The sequence below is a fragment of the Martes martes genome, assembly GCF_963455335.1.
Source record: "Martes martes genome assembly, chromosome: 18".
Lineage (NCBI taxonomy): Eukaryota > Metazoa > Chordata > Mammalia > Carnivora > Mustelidae > Martes > Martes martes.
Window position 1 is genome coordinate 11,367,408 of NC_137906.1, and position 18,888 is coordinate 11,386,295.

General features: G+C 45.8%; 1 protein-coding gene across 1 annotated transcript in view; it reads right to left on the reverse strand.

Annotated features, from left to right (window-relative positions):
- Window positions 1-754: 754 nt before the first annotated feature.
- Window positions 755-18,888, reverse strand: part of ZNF12 (zinc finger protein 12) — a 34,510-nt gene continuing 16,376 nt past the window's right edge. The window contains exons 3-5 of the mRNA XM_080830132.1: window positions 9,123-9,249; window positions 8,776-8,871; window positions 755-4,878 (exon numbers count right to left, since the gene is read on the reverse strand). Coding sequence (XP_080686258.1) covers window positions 3,026-4,878; window positions 8,776-8,871; window positions 9,123-9,249 — 2,076 coding nt within the window. The 3' untranslated portion in view covers window positions 755-3,025. The remainder of the gene's footprint in view (window positions 4,879-8,775; window positions 8,872-9,122; window positions 9,250-18,888) is intronic.

Here is an 18,888-nt window from a genome sequence, read left to right on the forward strand (position 1 = left end):
GCTAGGTCATCAGTTTGACAAGAATCCTAGGCTTTAAGTTCAGGGAAGGGAAAAGCGATTTATCTGTGATGTAGTTATCTCTGTGACGAGAAGGAAAAGGACTTTGCTTGTTCTATCTGCAGGCACTCTACAAAGTGGGCTGTTCTCTGGGCTGTAGTCGTGGGGGTGGGGGTGGGGGCTGGTGGCACACGGCCACAGAAGAGTGGCTCTGGGGTCTCTGAGAGGATAGGGTCCTGGTGCTAACAGCAGTCTTTGGTTTGACCTATCTGAAGCTGCTTCACTGACTCAATAGAAAAAACTGGGGGAATCTCACGTGTCCACTGGCCAAGAAGGGTATTCCTTCCCCTCAGCCCTGGAAAACGCCTCTCAGAGTTCATGAGGTCACTGTGTGATGCACACGCACTCCCGCTCTGCCCCATTCCACGTTTGGTCCTCGCTGCGGGACGGACACAGATGTCCCTCTAGTGCTCTGCCTCATAGACTCAGGCCTGGGTATCTTATATGCTTGCAAGGAACAGTTAGAAATTTAAGACAAACCATTATTTTAAGTGCCTCTAGGGAAGAAGAAAAACGGTCATTAAAGCAGCAGCAGCCACTGAGCCCACACAGAGATGTGACATGAAAACACCGACAGCTTTGCCGTGATGAATAAAGCCCGTTACTACGTCGTCAGGGATGCAGCTGGGGACCAGCTCTGTCCACCAGGCCCTTGCATGCATGGCTCCGTGAGAGAGAAAGAATGTGTTACACCACGTCCACTTTTTAAATATTTTACTTAAAATGCATACTGTGTATTTAAGCTATGAGGACAAACTGGGAAATCTTTGTAGATTTCATTTCAACAAATAAACCATGAATATATTTTCCTACACCAATGTATACGATCTACCAGCCTTTTCATCCCGGTTATGTAGCAAACGCACAGTCTGCTAAAGAATATGGAGGGAGAGTGCGGAGCAACAAAAACCGGTGTCACGAATGATCCAATACGTGAAAAATACGGCATTTCACCTCCATGCGCAGGGCTGGCATTCACACACAGGCTATCGGGCTGACCACTGGAAAGCAAAGGTCCTTACCTCCACACCACATATTGTGAACCAGCAGCGGAGTGATGATCCGTGAATAACATAAATCAACCTAAACAAGATTTAATGTCATGCATTGTAAAAAGAAAGGCGTATCTGACATCATTATTGGGCTCTAAGGGTTCTTCTGTCAATGATGTAACCATCTGAGGAAACATACACATTTAATTGTTTGAAGTTGGTTTGTAGTGCTCAAACTATTTACATCAAAATTTACAGAAAATAAGACCAACCCCTATCAGTACTTCTAAATCGGCGATTTACCTCAAGTCCTCCTCAACTGCGTAATTCCTACAAAGGTATAGCTCTGTATCTTCAGCTGTCCCTAACACAGCAGCCTAAACCAACTGGCTCCAAAGTAAATTTCATCTACGACAGAAGCAGCAGTCCAGAGGCCAAGGAGCCGTGCAGCTGGGCGGGTCAGGGCTCTGCCATCGTCCAGGTCCCAGGATCTCCCCGTCCTTCCGCTCTGCCATGCTCAGACTCTAATTCAGTGCTGAAGGACACAGCCAGGCATCACATGCAGCAAAGGCGACGGTCCACAACAGACGCTTCACCCTGCACGATTCTTTCCTGGAATCTTTGAGGGAACCTTTTCTGGAAATAACCTGTCAGATATCGCCTTTGTTTATCTGCACAGAGCTGGGTCCTATGACCATTCTAAACCAATTGCTGGCAATGAGAAAGGGATTATCATTATTTGTTGAAACTAGTCAGGATTTCCCCCCATTCCACGAGGAGAAATGGAGCCCCAAATTCCGCTACTGAACAGTAACGAGTGACCAGGGTCACTCAGCATCGTCTGCCACAAACCCATAGGAAGAGTTCATTCAGAAGGAATAGAGCACAATATTTAAAAATACTATCCTATCAAATAAAAATACAGAAAATTCTTAAGTTACATAGTATGTATGTTCTCCACACTTACGTAAGCATCCAAATAAAACAGATGGAAAAAACTGATACAAATGGAAATATCTTAAGTACTTAAATATTTTGAGCAAATATAACTATAGAGTACAATGAGTACTACACGTGCTTCGTACTACTGGAATTGTCTGGCATTAACAACTTAAAGTTATCTATCACTTCTCTATTGTATGTGTGAATTTCTAACTCTTGCTGACTCAGATACAGCTGAACATATTACAAAAACACTGGCTTCTTTACAGAAGACTGTTCATTAACAGCGATCAAAGACACTTAAAAACGCCAGGCAAGAGTACGAGAAGCAGTGTACTTGAGACTATCAGATGTCAGCATGGTGACCGTTTCAGGGGATTGGGATACGAACATGGTGGAGCTTAAAATGGATAATCTTACTGCGTCTTCCAAATTATTCTAATAAGGATAGAGTGGCTTTCCAAACATGATTCAAACTGAACATACACTTCCTGTAATGCAGCACCCTAAAAAGCAAGCACACAGACTGAAAACCCCTCAGAAACCTAAGGCCTACATGCCCAGGAGCTGCTCCCGTGTGAGTGTGAGGTTGCTACCTGTGGTCTGGATCACTGTCACTGCTTTCACAGCTTCTATTTACACAAGTATCTTTATCGTCTGTATTTTTGTTTTCAAGAAGCTTGATACTACATCAGAAACGTTACATTTAATACAGATAATTTCCAAAGGAGTAGGTTTCCCGCCTTCTTTAAAACAGAGAGATTTTTTCCCTTGGTATGAATTCCCTGATGTGTAAAACAGTTTGAGTCCACGGTGAAATGCATACACGTTCTGAATGCTTACGAATGTTGACCCCTGTAGAGTCTGGAATCCGACAAGTGCTGTGGTCTTGTTACAGTTGTGGTTCCTACCCTGTGAACTTTCAGGCCTCGAGTCTGACTAACACAAAGCCTTGATTGAGCACAACACCCGTGTGAGCTCTGACGTACGTCAGCAGGCATCTCCCACTCACCACACTGAAAGGTTCTTCGACTTCAGAGAAGCCTCCCCACGTCCAGTACATTCACATTCCCTCTCCTGTGAATCCTCTGATGGCTATTGAAGGCTGATTTGTGGTAGAATTTCTTCCCACACTCATTACATTCGTAGGGCTTCTCTCCGGAATGAGTCCTGTAGTGTACAGTGAGGTAGGACATCCGAGAGAAGGCTTTTCCACATTCATTACATTCAAAGGGCTTCTCTCCCGAATGGATCCGGTGGTGGATGGTGAGATAGGACATCTGAGAGAAGAACTTCCCACACTCATAACATTCGTAGGCTTTCTCTCCTGTGTGTGTCCTCTGATGTCTATTAAGGGCTGAATTCTGGCAGAAGGTTTTCCCACACTCATTACATTCATAGGGCTTCTCTCCTGAATGAATTCGATGGTGTATGGTGAGGTATGACATCTGAGAGAAAAACTTTCCACATATGTAACACTCGTAGGGCTTCTCTCCTTTATGTATCCTCCGATGTCGGCAAAGGGCTGAGTTCTGGTAAAAGGTCTTCCCGCACTCGTTACATTCGTAGGGTTTCACTCCTGAATGGGTTCTGTGGTGTATAGTGAGGTACGACAGCTGAGAGAAGAGTTTTCCACACTCGGTACATTCGTACGGTTTCTCTCCGGTGTGCACTCGCTGATGTCTCATGAGGGCCGAGTTCAGGTAGAAAGTTTTCCCACACTCGTTACATTCATAGGGCTTCTCTCCTGAATGAGTCCTGTAGTGTACAGTGAGATAGGACAACCGCGAAAAGAATTTCCCGCACTCGTTACATTCATAGGGCTTCTCTCCAGTGTGGGTCCTCTGATGCGTGGTGAGCGTAGACTTGCGGCAGAAGCACTTCCCACACTCATTACACTTGTAGAGTTTCACGCCCGTGTGGATTTTCTGATGGTCGTTAAGTGCAGACTTCTGGGAGAAAGTTTTTCCACAGTCATGACAAACATAGGGTCTCTCTCCTGAATGTGTTCTCTGGTGTTGTGTGAGGTGTGTCTTCTGGCAGAAGGATTTTCCACAGTAACTACATTCATAGGGCTTCTCTCCTGAGTGAGTTCTCTGATGTTGAATGAGGTGTAACTTCTGGTAGAAGGTTTTCCCACATTCGTTACATTCGTAGGGCTTCTCCCCGGTGTGTGTGCGCTGATGGACAGTGAGGGTCCCCTTCTGGCAGAAGGATTTCCCACACTGATTACATTCATAAGGTTTCTCTCCTGTGTGAGTCCTCTGATGGATGATGAACTTTGACTTCTTACAGAAGGATTTCCCGCAAGCGCTGCATTCATAGGGCTTCAGCTCCATGTGAGACCTCTCGTGTACGCGGAGGTTGGACATTTGCAGAAAGGCTATTTCAGATTCATTCCACTTATAGGGCTTCTCCTCCATGTGACCAACAAAAACTGTATCCTTCTGAAAGGCTTTCTGGCATTCAATATATTCAAAGGGTTTCTCCAAAATATTAATGTTATGATAAATACTTTCTTCATTTAGACTATAAGTGTCCCCATTTTGATTAAATTCGTAAGATTCATCTCCTGGATGAGTTTTCTCAAGTTTAATCTGGGGAAGTGGTTTCCCACACGCACTACATTCATCAGGCTTCATTCTTGCATAGCTGCCATCACTACTAATATATTCTGAAATAGATTTCAAACTCTTTTCACACGAGTCACATTTATAGGACATTTTTCTTGAAGGAATGGGATTTGTTTCCACATTAAAAGTCTTACCAAGAACATTACCTCTCTCTTCAATCAGGGTTTTGTTGTTGTTGGAGACGGCTTGCCTTGAATGTTTGTCTTCATTTTCCTGGACACGCTCTCCCAGAACGTCAGCTTCCCAGACTTCTCCTAAAAAAAGGGCAAAATGAACAAAATTTTATATCTCTTCCCATGTAAGATACGGAAGGTGGCTTACATGCAAGCGTTTCATTTTAGCGTAGATGCTAGCTGCATGGACGGATGAAAAAAATTACCAGTGTACTTCTTTCCCCTACAGTTATGGTTTGAAATAAACACACACAAGCATGCGCACATACACACACACACAGACACACCTCTGAGGTGAGGAAAGGGGAAAAACACAAGCACCTTTGATCTTTGCTACTTTATAAGATTTTGTTCCAACTGGGCATAGATGGTGAGATATAAAAACACAGAAATGATGGGAAGACAAAGGACGGTGGAGGAACAGATGCGCAGCGGATAGGCAGACACGGAAGGACTCACACCAGACGGGGTGAATGAAGGGCCCCAAGGAGCAGAGCCGGGCGAGAAGGGGTGGACAGGCACCCCGGAGGCATCAGGCGTGGGTGGGAGGGGACCGGTGCTTTGCACCACGCCACTGCACAGCAAGCGGGAGAGACGGATGGTCTCGGGCACCATCACCTTTCACCGAGATTCTCGTGGCAGCATTCTCCCCGGCCCAGATCCTTCCAAACCATTCTGTCCAGATTCTGCACAGCAAATCTGCTTGCACCCAAACCTCCTTCTATTTAGAGGAGCACCCGTGAGGCCAGGGCTCTCACTCCCTGTGGTTCTGTGTCATATGGAAGGAGAGCCCCAGGAGCTCATGTCCAACATGAAGGATAAAACAGACCAGAGCGTGCCAGCCCTTCTGAAGTATAAGATGTCATAAACCCTCTGTGATGTTAGGATTTAACCTGAACTCAGTCGGACCACGGAACTCTCTGTTTCCATTTGGACAATACAGCATGCGCTCTGGCTGGGTGACCTGGGGAGTCCTTATGTTGCCCTAAGCTCAGGATGACCCACAGGTGATGCGGAGACAATGGTACTTACGTTCTAGGGTCTTTGTAGGTGGCATAAATTCATAAAGCACTCAGACCAGCATCTGGCACAAAACACATGTAACGCAGCAACTAGTTTTCCCATTTTGTCTCCTGGCGATTTCCTTACATAGCACAGTCCCCGAATTCTGAGAACAGACTTTACCACTCCTGAGTTTCATCTGGTTTCACTTTCATTTACAAACCTTAAAAATCAGATTTCCCAAGCTGCTCATTAATTTTACTTATCTTACAAGTTTTTAGATGAACCAGACGACTGCAGTTGCTGTCATCCACATCAAATGAAACTATACTGACCCTGCCCTCCCAAAACTACAGCTTCCCTGAGTCCGCTGCCAAGACAAGACAGATAAAATGGGGGGAAACATCTGACAAAGAATACTTTCCACCTGGATTCACAGTATGATTCCAAACTGGGATTATACTGGTCTGCAAATAATTTCTGCTCCAGGAAAACCAAGCTATTTGTTGGGCAAAGTGTGTCATCTGATACACCCAAGGGGGGCTGGGTGTGAGGAGGGGACCGGCACTCAGCGCCACCCCGCTTTGCAGCAAGCTGGGAGACACGGATTCCCATGTCGGGCACCAGGGGCTGCTTCTGAGATCACTGGGGTGCCAACAACACCCAGCTCACGTTCGAACCCAAGTCTCTGCTCTTACTGCTTCATACAGTTCACCTGACCTCCAGCCCCGACCTACTCAAAACTTCTCGGTGGGGGGGTGTGCCTGGGTGGCTCAGTGGGTTAAAGGCTCTGCCTTCAGCTCCGGTCATGGCCCCCAGGTCCTGGGATCGAGCCCCACATCGGGCTCTCTGCTCAGCAGGGAGCCTGCTTTCCCCTCTCTCTCTCTGCCTGCCTCTCTGCCTACTTGTGATCCCTGTCTGTCAGATAAATAAATAAAATCTTTAAAAAAAAAACAAAACACCTCTCAGGGAGTCTCTGTGTTCTCAAAACAAAAACAAAAACAAAAACTTCTTAAATCCTTTCTCATTTCAATCAGCTCCATCTCCCCTGAAAGCTGAAAATAATTACCCCCCCCCACAATGACTTTAGCCCACTGGTTCAGCCATGCACTGGACCATCGACAGTCCACATGAATGTGGAGTTTTAAATTACACCATGCGATACTCTTCTTAAACAAATCCTATCTCCTAGAAAGTGTGACTCTATTCCCTATTTCCTTTGAGCCCCTGAACAGGAATCAGAGATTTGCTCTTAATCTGAATCCTATGGGTATGTTTCAGGCACCTGCGATATAAATGGGGATGTGACCCAGGCCATGCGTATTCAGAACTGCTTATAAATTATTTCTCAATAGATGGACAAGAAAGTTCTGTCACCTACCTGGCTCCTCAGATACTCGAGTGCACACTACATGGTACATACCAAGGCAAGGGAGAACACGTTACACACTGATCTGGGGAAGAAAGAAGCTCAAGGGCGCCTGGGTGGCTCCGTGGGTTAAGCCTCTGCCTTGGGCTCAGGTCATGATCTCAGGGTCCTGGGACTGAGCCCAACATTGGGCTTTCCGCTCAGCGGGGAGCCTGCTTCTCCCTCTCCCTCTTCCCCTCCCCACTGCTCATGCACTCGCTCTCAAATAAATAAATAAAATCTTAAAAGAAAGAAAAAAGCACAAACAAAATATATATCCTACCAAATAACAGATTACTTGATCAAACCTAACTTTTTTCAAGGTGTGGCCATGAGGTAGAGTCCACTCTGAGAGAAGGAGCAGACTGAGATAACGGTAAGAGCCAGAAGGAAAAACTCCAAGGAGGGGTGGGCAAACTGAGCCAGGACTGGAAGAACGTGTCATCAGACAAACGGAGCAGGCCCCTCTGAGGTGAAGCGACAGGGACGACAACCACACTAACAGAAGACACTTAGGCGCAAGGACCCCCGTGGAGTGTAGCAAGGGTTGTGGGAAAGCACAGAACATTCATTCTCCAGGCAGCACGGGGAAGAGGAGGAAATCGTGCCCCCTCGGGAAGCAGCAGGGGCTCACCAAAGGCTCCTCCTGGGCGCCCAGTGATAAGATCGACTGGAAACGTCGAGGAACCCGTCTTGCAGGTGCAAGGGGGTGTGGGGCAGCTACCCCAGGAGAGGCTGGACAGGAGGACAGGGACGGTAAAGCATAAACAAACAGGCAAACAACAGCCCTAAGGACAGAGGCAGGAGCAGCCCTAGGAGGAACTCAGGAACCAGAACGCACCACAGGTGGAAGCAGACCCGTCGGGGACATCTTCTGGAGGGTGGAGGGAATGGAACTCACTCCCGTGCACCACACGCACTGAGCGCCTGACGGGACAGGATGCTGGCCAACCACTGGGACAGAACAGGGAGTGAGACACAACATGGACACGAGTGTCTGGGGCAGGCAGGAGACCCAGACGCTGCTGTCACCAGACGTAAGAAGCACCGGCTCTCGGGAAGGACGAGCAGCACACAGGCCACAGGTGAACCGAACACACCCGCTCAGGCACAGGTGAGGGTTTGGAATCTGACCTCAGAAAAGGGAGACGTGAAACCGGGGTCAGAAACCAGTCTGAGCCATTTCACAGAAAAGAGGAAGAAGAAAGGAAGGTGGCAAGAACCGAAGAGTCACATCAGTCACTTTTCGACAACAGGCTTATGAAGGCCTAAGAACTGCAGGAACCCATGGTAACAGGGTGGCTGGAAACGCCCTGGGAGCGAGCACGACGCCACAGCTGGGGAAGAAGGAAGCGACTGGGCAGGGGCTCTGGGAAGAGGCAAGCATGGCAACGTTCTGCAAACACAGGTTCTCGTGGGGGAAGGAAGAAGGCATTGGGAGAGGGACTCGGGTAGCTGGAGCACACAGGTGACTGTCTGTAGTCACGTCTACAGGTTCGGGACCGTTAACAATTCCCGGGAAAAACAATTCCAAGTTACCAGTCTCCGCACTGCCTGCACTAACACACCTGGGTAACTCTGTGGTAGGAATTCTCCTTCTACTATCCATGGCTCTTCTCCTTGCTCCAACTTGATGATAATTTCCGGTTTGATAATGTGACAGCCTGTTAACAGAAACGAAAGAGAACTTGAGCCTGACTGCTGGGCTGCTGGGTCTCTGTCGTCCGAGGACAGCGCTGCCTCACGACCAGCACCACAATCAGAACCTTTCACTGGGGAGGTGAAGACCAAAATGCCCTGCCTGCTGCCCGAAACAGACCACTCACGTTTGTCCCGTCAAACTCCAAGTTAGAGTCAGTAATATTTGAGGGAAATCCCATGTATCTTAGCAAACGAGAAAGCGGGCTCTCCTCACCCACGGAGACGAGATGGCTGTAGTTCTCCAGCATCACATCCCGGTATGTGGTCTTCTGCTCAGGCTCCAGCTGCTGCCACTCCTCCTGGGTGAAGTCCACCGCCACGTCCCTGAATGACACTGGCCCCTGTAACGGCACCAGATCGGAACTGGATGAGGTGAAGGCGGACGAGGTCAAGAGCTTACCAAGTTCACTGGTCAAGTTATCTATGAACATGGTATACCTTCCTTATTGTGGAAAGAAAATAAACATAGCAAAAATATGCCAGGATGAGTTCATTTAGCATACACAAAAAAAGAAAATACCATCCTGCACTATGAGCTAGGAACAATCCTGGCTGCTGGGGACACAGACCAGCAAATGCAGCTGCCGCCCTGAGGAAAACTGCACTGAGGAGCACTCCAACAAACGCAGGATGCACTTTTTTCCTTTTTGCTTCCAGAACATTACCAATGTCGGTTCTCCTCTCACCTCTCCCACTGCTCCTTCTATCTCCTTTGCTGGCTCCCCTGTTCTCCAAGTCATCCTCAAGTTAGAGGGCCCAGGGCTCTGTTCTTGGTCCCTTACTCTGCTGTCTGCACCCTGCTGTGATCTCACCAGACCGCCTGGCTTTAATTCCCATCTACACGTCAGCATGTCCAAACCAGCCACCCCGACTTCTCTCCTGAACTCCAGACACGTCCCAGATCCAATTCCACCAAAATTCCACCGCTATCTCTGTTCACACCTGTTCCTACTACAGCTTACAGAAGCGATACTGGCCACAACTGCCAACGCCACAAGAAAGTCCGGCAACGGACAGCCCAATCGTATGCTTTACTGCAGGGTAAGCCTACCTGGGTCTGACACGGCTGCCACATGAACTGTCAGTAACGATGGGGTTTGGCCATCCCTAATTCCCGCTGGGGAACTCAGAACCCGCTTCCTCCCACCCGCATTCCAGGAGAGCAGGAGCAAGGTCCCGAAGAGGGGCACACAGCTCGCAACAGACCCAGAGACTGCCCAAACCAGACTTTTAAACACAGATCTTCTGAATCAACTGTCCCACTCAAATACACCAGCCATTACAACTGTCCCGCTGTATCGCGACCTCTAAAATAAAGGTAAGAGTGGTGCCTATCACATCATGTAATACCAGCACCAAACGGGCTAATCCATGGAAAGCACTTAGCCAAGTCCTCAGAACATAATACACACTTCTCAATGACACCTACATATTACTGATATGTTATATTACTGATAACTCTCCCTTATCAACTCTTTCCAAATAAGGACAGAAAGCAATAAGACAGAAATTTAAGCAACTAAAGGTAATGCAGCTATCAAGTTCATGCAATTACCAAGAAGGATTATAAAAGTGTTCTTGTGTTAAGAAAAAGGTCCTGGAGGGAGAGGAAGCAAGATGGCAAAGGAGTAGGAGACTGAAATATCATCAGGTCCCAGATCAGCTCGATAGTTATCAAACAATTCTGAACACATACAAGTAGATAGAAAAGGAGATAGATAGAAGAGGAGAAGAACTGCAATTCTAGGAAGAGAAAATCGACCACTTTCTAGAAGGCAGGATGTGCGGAAAAGTGAATCCAAAGCGATGGGGAGATAGACCGCGGGGGGAGGGGTCAGCTCCCAGCAAGTGAGAGAGCAGCGGAGCACAAAATCGGAACTTTCAGAAGGCTGCTCCACTGAGGGACATCACTCCAGAGGCTAAGTGGGGGTGGAGCCCTTGCGGGGACAGTGTGGTATCAGGACCCTCAGGGTCGCAGAAAGACCAGGGGTGTCTGAGGATGGCAGAGCTGCCAGGTATCAGAGCAGGGAAGCCGGCTGCAGAGACGGAGCTGAGCAGTGAGCTCTCAGTTGGGCTTAAACTGTGATCCAACGCACAGTCGGGCACTACTCTTCAAGCAGGGACCCCACAAGTGGTACATCTGGGGAGACACCCGCCTTCTTCCTCCGGGAGGAGCAGCGCGGGAGTGCATAGCAGGGATCTGCTGGGTTTGGAGACTCCAAAGACCCCGTTTGGACAGAAATGCTCGAGATAGAAATGCTCGCTCATGGGCCAGGTGAGCTAAGAGTGTGGCCAGACACCAGGGAGACAGGAGAGATTGACTGCTTTTCTCTGAGAACGCACTGAGGAGTGGGGCTCCGAGCTCTTGGCAACTACGGGGCTGGAGATTGGGAGGCCGCCATCTTCACTCCCGTCCTCCAAAGTGGTATGGAAAGTGTTCAGGGAACAAAAGCTACCAAGAGTGAACCCGAGCAGATTACTTAGCCCAGCCCCTGGCAAGGGAGGTGCAATTCTGTCTCGGGCAAAGACATTTGAGAATCACGGCAACAGGCCCTGTCCCCAGAAGATCAGCAAGGATATCCAGCCAAGACCACGTTCACCGATCAAGAATTGAGGAACTGGGGGCACCTGGGAGGCTCAGTGGGTTAAAGCCTCTGCCTTCGGCTCAGGTCATGATCCCAGGGTCCTGGGATCGAGCCCCGCATTGGGCTCTCTGCTCAGCAGGGAGCCTGCTTCCCTTCCTCTCTCTCCGCCTGCCTCTCTGCCTACTGGTGATCTCTCTGCCAAACAAATAAATAAAATCTTAAAAAAAAAAAAATTGCAGAAGTGGGTGCCTGGGTGTCTCAGTGGATTAAAGCCTCTGGCTTCAGCTCAGGTCATGATCTCAGGGCCCTGGGATCGAGCCCTACATTGGGCTCTCCGCTCAGTAGGGAGACTGCTTCCCTACACCCTGCCTGCCTCTCTGCCTACTTGTGATCTCTGTCTAAATAAATAAATAAAAGATCTTAAAGAAAAAAAAAAAAAAAAGAACTGCAGAACTCCAAATCTAGGGGAAAGCAACACATAGAATTCATGGCTTTTTTCCCATGATCCATTAGTCTTTCAAAGTTAAAATTTCTTAATTTTATTTTTGTCTTATTCTATTATTAAAATTTTTCCTCTTTCCTATTTAATGGTTTTTAACTATTTTATCTTACCAATACCTTTTTTTTTTTTTTTTTAAGATTTTATTCATTTGACAGACAGAGATCACAAGTAGGCAGAGAGGCAGGCAGAGAGAGGAGGGGAAGCAGGCTTCCCGCCGAGCAGAGAGCCTGATGCGGGGCTCGATCCCACGACCCTGAGATCATGACCTGAGCCGAAGGCAGAGGCTCAACCCACTGAGCCATCCAGGCGCCCCTTACCAATACCTTTTGAAGAAATCTTTTCAAATTTCATTGTGATGGTCATATTTTATCCTTTCATTGTATTTAACCTTATTTTTTGTATACATATAGGTTTTTTTTTTTCTTTAAAATTTTGGGATACGGGATGCCTGGGTGGCTCAGTGGGTTAAGCCTCTGCCTTCAGCTCAGGTCATGATCCCAGGGTCCTGGGATCAAGTCCCGCATCAGGCTCTCTGCTCAGCAGAGAGCCTGCTTCCCCCCCCCCCCCCCTGCCTGCTTCTCTGCCTACTTGTGATCTCTCTCTGTCCATGAATAAATAAAAATCTTTAAAATTTTGGGATACAATTTCTTCTAACAGATCAAAACATTCCCTAAATCTAGCCTATGGCTTCGTTTTAGTCTCCAGCCTGATCACATTCTTTCCTCTTTTTTTCCCTTTTTTCAACTAAATTTTTATCAATTCCTTTTTAAGAATCTTTTTAAATTTTCATCCTTCTAGGCATATTCCATCCCCTCATCATGACTTTCCTTAAAATTTTGGGAGGTATTTTCTTCTAAGAGACAAGAATACACCCAAAATCAAGTGTGTGGCTCTGTTCAATTCGCAATTCATATATATATATATTCTTCATTTTTAATTTCTTTATTTTGTACCCCTTTCTTCTCCAATTTTAGGTCTTTTCTGATTTGGTTAGCATATATTTTTCTGGGGTTGTTGCCACCCTTTAAGTATTTTGTTGTCTCATTCATCTATTCTTATCTGGACAAAATGACAAGGTGGGAAAAACTCACCACAATAAAAAGAACAAGAGGCACTACCGACTGCTAGGGACCTAATCAATACAGACATTAGTAATATGTCAGAACTAGAGTTCAAAATGACGATTATCAAGGTGCTAGCTGGGCTCGAAAAAAGCATGGAAGATGTTAGAGAATCCCTTTCTGGAGAAATAAAAGAACTAAAATCTAACCAAGTTGAAATAAAAAAAGCTATTAATGAGGTGCAATAAAAAATAGAGGCTCTTGGGGTGCCTGGGTGGCTCAGTCGTTAGGCGTCTGCCTTCAGCTTGGGTCATAATCCTGGGGTCCTGGGCTCGAGCCTCGCGTCCGACTCCCTGCTTAGAGGGAGGCCTGCTTCTCCCTTTGCCTTATCCCCTACTTGCGTTCCCTCTCTCACTGTCTCTGTCAAATAAATAAACAAAAATGTCTTAAAAAAAAAATAGAGGCTCTTACTTCTAGGATAAATGAGGCGGAAGACAGAATTAGTGATATAGAAAACCAAATGATGGAGAATAAAGAAGCTGAGAAAAAGAGAGACAAACAACTACTGGACCACAAGGGGAGAATTCAAGAGATAACTGATACCATAAGACGAAACAGTATTAGAGTAATTGGGATCCCACAAGAAAAAGAAAGAGAGGAGAAGAAGGTATATTGGAGCAAATTATAGTAGAGAACTTCCCTAATACGGCGAAGGGAACAAACATCCAAATCCAGGAGGCACAGATAATACTCCTCAAAATCAATAAAAACAGGTCCACACCCCGTCATCTAATAGTAAAACTTACAAGTCTCAGTGACAAAGAGAAAATCCTGAAAGCAGCTCAGGACAAGAGGTTTGTAACATATAATGGTAGAAGTAGTAGACTGACAGCAGACCTATCCACAGAGACCTGGCAGGCCAGAAAGGGCTAGCATGATATAGTCAGAGCACTAAACGAGAAAAATATGCAGCCAAGAATACTTTAACCAGCTAGGCTGTCACTGAAAATAGAAGGAGAGATAAAAAGCTCCCAGGACAAACAAAAACTAAATGAATTTGCAAACACCAAACCAGCCCTACGGGAAATATTGAAAGGGGTCCTCTAAGCAAAGAGAGAGTCTAAAAGTAACATAGAACAGAAGGGAACAGAGACAATATACAGTAACAGTCACCCTACAGGCCAAACAATGGCACTAAATTCGTATCTTTCAATAGTACAGAATGTATATTAATGTAAATGGGCTAAAGGTCCCAATCAAAAGACACAGGGTCTCAGAATGATTAAGAAAAATTAAGACCCATTGATATGCTGTCTACAAGAAACTCATTTTAAACCCAAAGACACTTCCAGATTTAAAGTGAGGGGGTGGAGAACAATTTACCATGCTAAAAAGAAAGCTGGAGTGGCAATCCTTATATCAGATAAGTTAGATTCTAAGCCAAAGACTGTATTAAGAAATGAGGAAAGACACTATATCATACTTAAAGGGTCTGTCCCACAAGAAGATCTAAAAATTTTAAATATCTATGCCCCGAACATGGGAGCAGCCAATCATATAAACCAATTAATAACAAAATCAAAGAAACACATCGACAGTAATAAAATAATAGTAAGGGACTTTAACACCCCTCTCACTGAAACAGACAGATCGTCTAAGCAAAAGATCAACAAGGAAATAAAGGCTTTAAATGACAAACTGGACCAGAGAGACATCACACATATATTCAGAACATTCCATCCCAGAGCAACAGAATATACATTCTTCTCTACTGCACATGGAACATTTTCCAGAACAGATCACATCCTGGGTCACAAATCAGGTCTCAACTGGTACCAAAAGCTTGGGATCATTCCCTGCGTATTTTCAGACCACAATGCTCTGAAACTAGAACTCAATCACAAGCAGCAAGTTGGAAAGAACTCAAATAAATGGAGGCTAAGGAGCATCCTACTAAAGAGTGAATGGGTCGACCAGGAAATCAAAGAAGAATTTTAAAAATTCAAGGAAACAAATGAAAATGAAAACATAACTGTTCAAAATCTTTGGGACACAGCAAAGGCGGTATAAGAGGAAAGTATATACCAATACAAGCCTTTCTCAAGAAACAAGAAAGGTATCAAGTACACAACCTAACCCTACACCTAAAGGAGCTAGAGAAAGAAGAGTAAAGAAAGCCTAAACCCAGCAGGAGAAGAGAAATTACAACAAAGATCAGAGCAGAAATCAATGAAATAGAAACCAAAAGAACAGTGTAACAAATCAACGAAAGCAGGAGCTGGTTCTTTGAAAGAATTAATAAGACTGAAACCCCCCTGGCCAGACTTATCAAAAAGAAGAGAAAGGACTCAAATTAATAAAATCATGAATGAAAAAGCAGAGATCACAACCAACACCACAGAAATGCAAACAAGTATAAGAACATATTATGAACAACTATATGCCAGCAAATTTGACAATCTGGAAGAAATGGATGCATTCCTAGAGGCATATAAACTACCAAAACTGAACCAGGAAGAAATAGAGAACCTGAACAGACCCATAACCAGCAAGGAAATTGAAGCAAGGATTGAAGGAAACCAAAGTTGGTGGCATCATCAATTCCAGACTTCAAGCTCTATTACAAAGCTGTCATCATCAAGACAGTATGGTATTGGCACAAAAACAGACACAAAGATCAATGGAACAGAATAGAGAGCCCAGAAATGGACCCTCAACTCTATGGTCAACTGATCTTCAACAAAGCAGGAAAGAATGTCCAGTGGAAAAAAGATAGGCTCTTCAAGAAATGGTGTTGGGAAAACTGGACAGCCACATGCGGAAGAATGAAACTGGACTATTTCCTTACACCACACACAAAAATAGACTGAAAATGGATGAAAGACCTCAATGTGAGAAAGGAATCCATCAAAATCCTTGAGGAAAACACAGGTTGGGGCGCCTGGGTGGCTCAGTGGGTTAAGCCTCTGCCTTCAGCTCGGGTCATGATCTCAGGGTCCTGAGATCGAGCCCCACATCGGGCTCTCTGCTCAGCGGGGAGCTTGCTTCTCCCTCTCTCTCTGCCTGCCTCTCATCCACTTGTGATCTCTCTGTCTGTGAAATGAATAGATAGAATCTTTAAAAAAACAAGCAAACAAACAAACAAAAAAAACACAGGCAGCAACCTCTTCAACCTTAGCTGCAGCAACTTCTTCCTAGAAACATCCAAAGGCAAGGGAAGCATGGGCAAAAATGAACTATTGGGACTTCATCAATACAAAAAGCTTCTGCACAGCAAAGGAAACAGTCAACAAAACCAAAGACAATCCACAGAATGGAAGAAGATATTTGCAAATGACATACCAGATAAAGGGCTAGTATCCAAAATCTGTAAAGAACTTATCCAACTCAACACGCAAAGAACAAAAAACCCAATCAAGAAATGGGCAGAGGACATGAACAAACATTTCAGCAAAGAAGACATCCAGATGGCCAAAAGACACATGAAAAAGTGCTCAACATCACTTGGCATCAGGGAAATACAAATCAAAACCACAGTGAGATACCACCTCACATCGGTCAGAATGGCCAAAATGAAAAAGTCAGGAAATGACATGTGTTGGCGAGGATGCGGAGAAAGGGGAAACCTCTTACACTGTTGGTGGGAATGCAAGCTGGTGCAACTACTCTGGAGAACAATATGGAGGTTCCTCAAAAAGTTGAAAACAGAGCTACCCTACGACCCACCAATTGCACTACTGGGTATTTACTCTAAGGATACAAATGTAGTGATCCGAAGGGGCACATGCACCCAAATGTTTATAGCAGCAATGTCCACAATAGCCAAACTATGGAAAGAACCTAGATGTCCATCAACAGATGAACGGATAAAGAAGATATGGAGTGTCTATACACATACACACATACACACACACACACACACACACACACACACACACGAATACTATGCAGCCATCAAAAGAAACCAAATCTTGCATTTTGCAACGATGTGGATGGAACTAGAGGGTATGACGCTTAGCAGAGAAAGACAATTATCATATGATCTCTCTGATATAAGGAATTTGAGAGGCAGGGTGGGGAGTTGTGAGGGTAAGGAAGGAAAAAGTAAAACAAGATGGGATCGGGCTGGAGACAAACCATAAAAGAGATTCTTAATCTCACGAAACAAACTGAGGGTTGCTGAGGGGTGTGGGGGTAGGGACAGTGTGGCTGGGTTATGGACACTGGGGAGGGTATGTGCTATGGTGAGTGCTATGAAATGTGTAAGCCTAATGATCCACAGACCTGTACCCCTGGGGCAAATACTACATTATATGTTAATTAAAAGAAAAAAGAAAGAAAGAAAAAGAAAAAGGCCCCAGGGTTTCCGACAAAACACGGAGTAAAGAGTGGTGTGGACAGCAGTGAAGGGAAAGGCTGTGTCATACTCAGGGGCCATGTGAGAAGAACACAAACTCCAGACGTTGACCGAAAAGCTATGTTTTTTCATGTGGAACAATCAAAGAGTGCAGGATGCATCCCACTGGCAAGATTCTCCGAGATGCCTAGTCACCTGACCCTGTTATTCTCCCAAGCTCCAGGTGTGGGGACGTCTGGGGACCATGCTTTGCTGGCCTGGGAAGGGTAAAGGTGCTGGGCTCAGAGCACTGAGCACTGTGCTCCGGGGCACAGAGTGGTATTAAAAGTGGTTAATACCCAATCCAGACCAGTGTGTGCAGAACTTCCCCGGCCTGGCCTGTGAGCAGACGGCCTAGGGGAGCAACAGCGAGCAGGTCTTCCAGAAGCTGTATCCATCCTCCACTCAGACATCTCCAGCCAAGACTGCAGCCACCCTGATGAAGACCGGCGCCCACAAGTTCATGTGTTAAAAGTCATTACCAAAACCAAGAGAGCAAGGGATGGAAACAGGAAGTAGTTTAGTTCTAAAGCTAAGTAGAACAATGTACATCTTAACTTCTGGTTTTGCCATCTCTAATTTCACAAAACGTACAATTTGCAGGGAATTTTTAATGCTTGCATTTTTGCCTTATTAAGAAAAATACATATTAAGGAAAAAAAATGATAGTTTTTGTTGTTTGTAATGCACATGAAGTACATGCTTACAACCAGCATTATTGTGAATGCTCCAAACTGATTCTCTCTTTCCTGATGGGTCTGAGTAGCTTGCCCAAGTCCATGATTACATGCAGAGAGAGGAGAAAACCATATTGTTCTTTCTCTGACTTTAAGAAAGCAGCTTCAGAAGCTTTTGAAACTTGAAGAAAATGGGTTTCATAAAACCTGGTTAACAAATTAAGAAACTAGCCAGAACTGCAGATATTTAAGGATTTTAGGTGAGTTTCAAAAGGGAACAACCCTTGATGTGTTAAAAGAGCACTCAGTACAATGTTTCAGAGACCACTTCAGAGTCAAGAACTCCGAGCCGGCTACGCATTTTCACACAAGCCAGACCACTGGACGCGTGAGCGAGAATACTATGTGAGCACCTCTGCCTGTGCCACTGTCTGAGGGCTTAGGATGCAGACCATGTCATTCTCTCCCCAGCTGTTGCATCGAGGCAGTAAATGCTGAGAGGCGGCAAGGCCCTCGGAGGGGTGTAGACAAAAAGTCATGTGCAAAGGGACTCTAACAAAGGGCTCTGTGTGCCACAGCCACCTCCGGGGTCCCAAACACACCCCACTGGGGCCCGAAGCCCGCAGTCCACAGGCCCCACCGAGCCAGAGTCCTCCGGAACTCGCAGGAGAAAGCACATTCTCAGACATCCAAGGCCTCCAGAGCTGCGAAGTCAGAACGCCACAATGTGGCCCACCCAAGGAGAGCAACCATGACCAT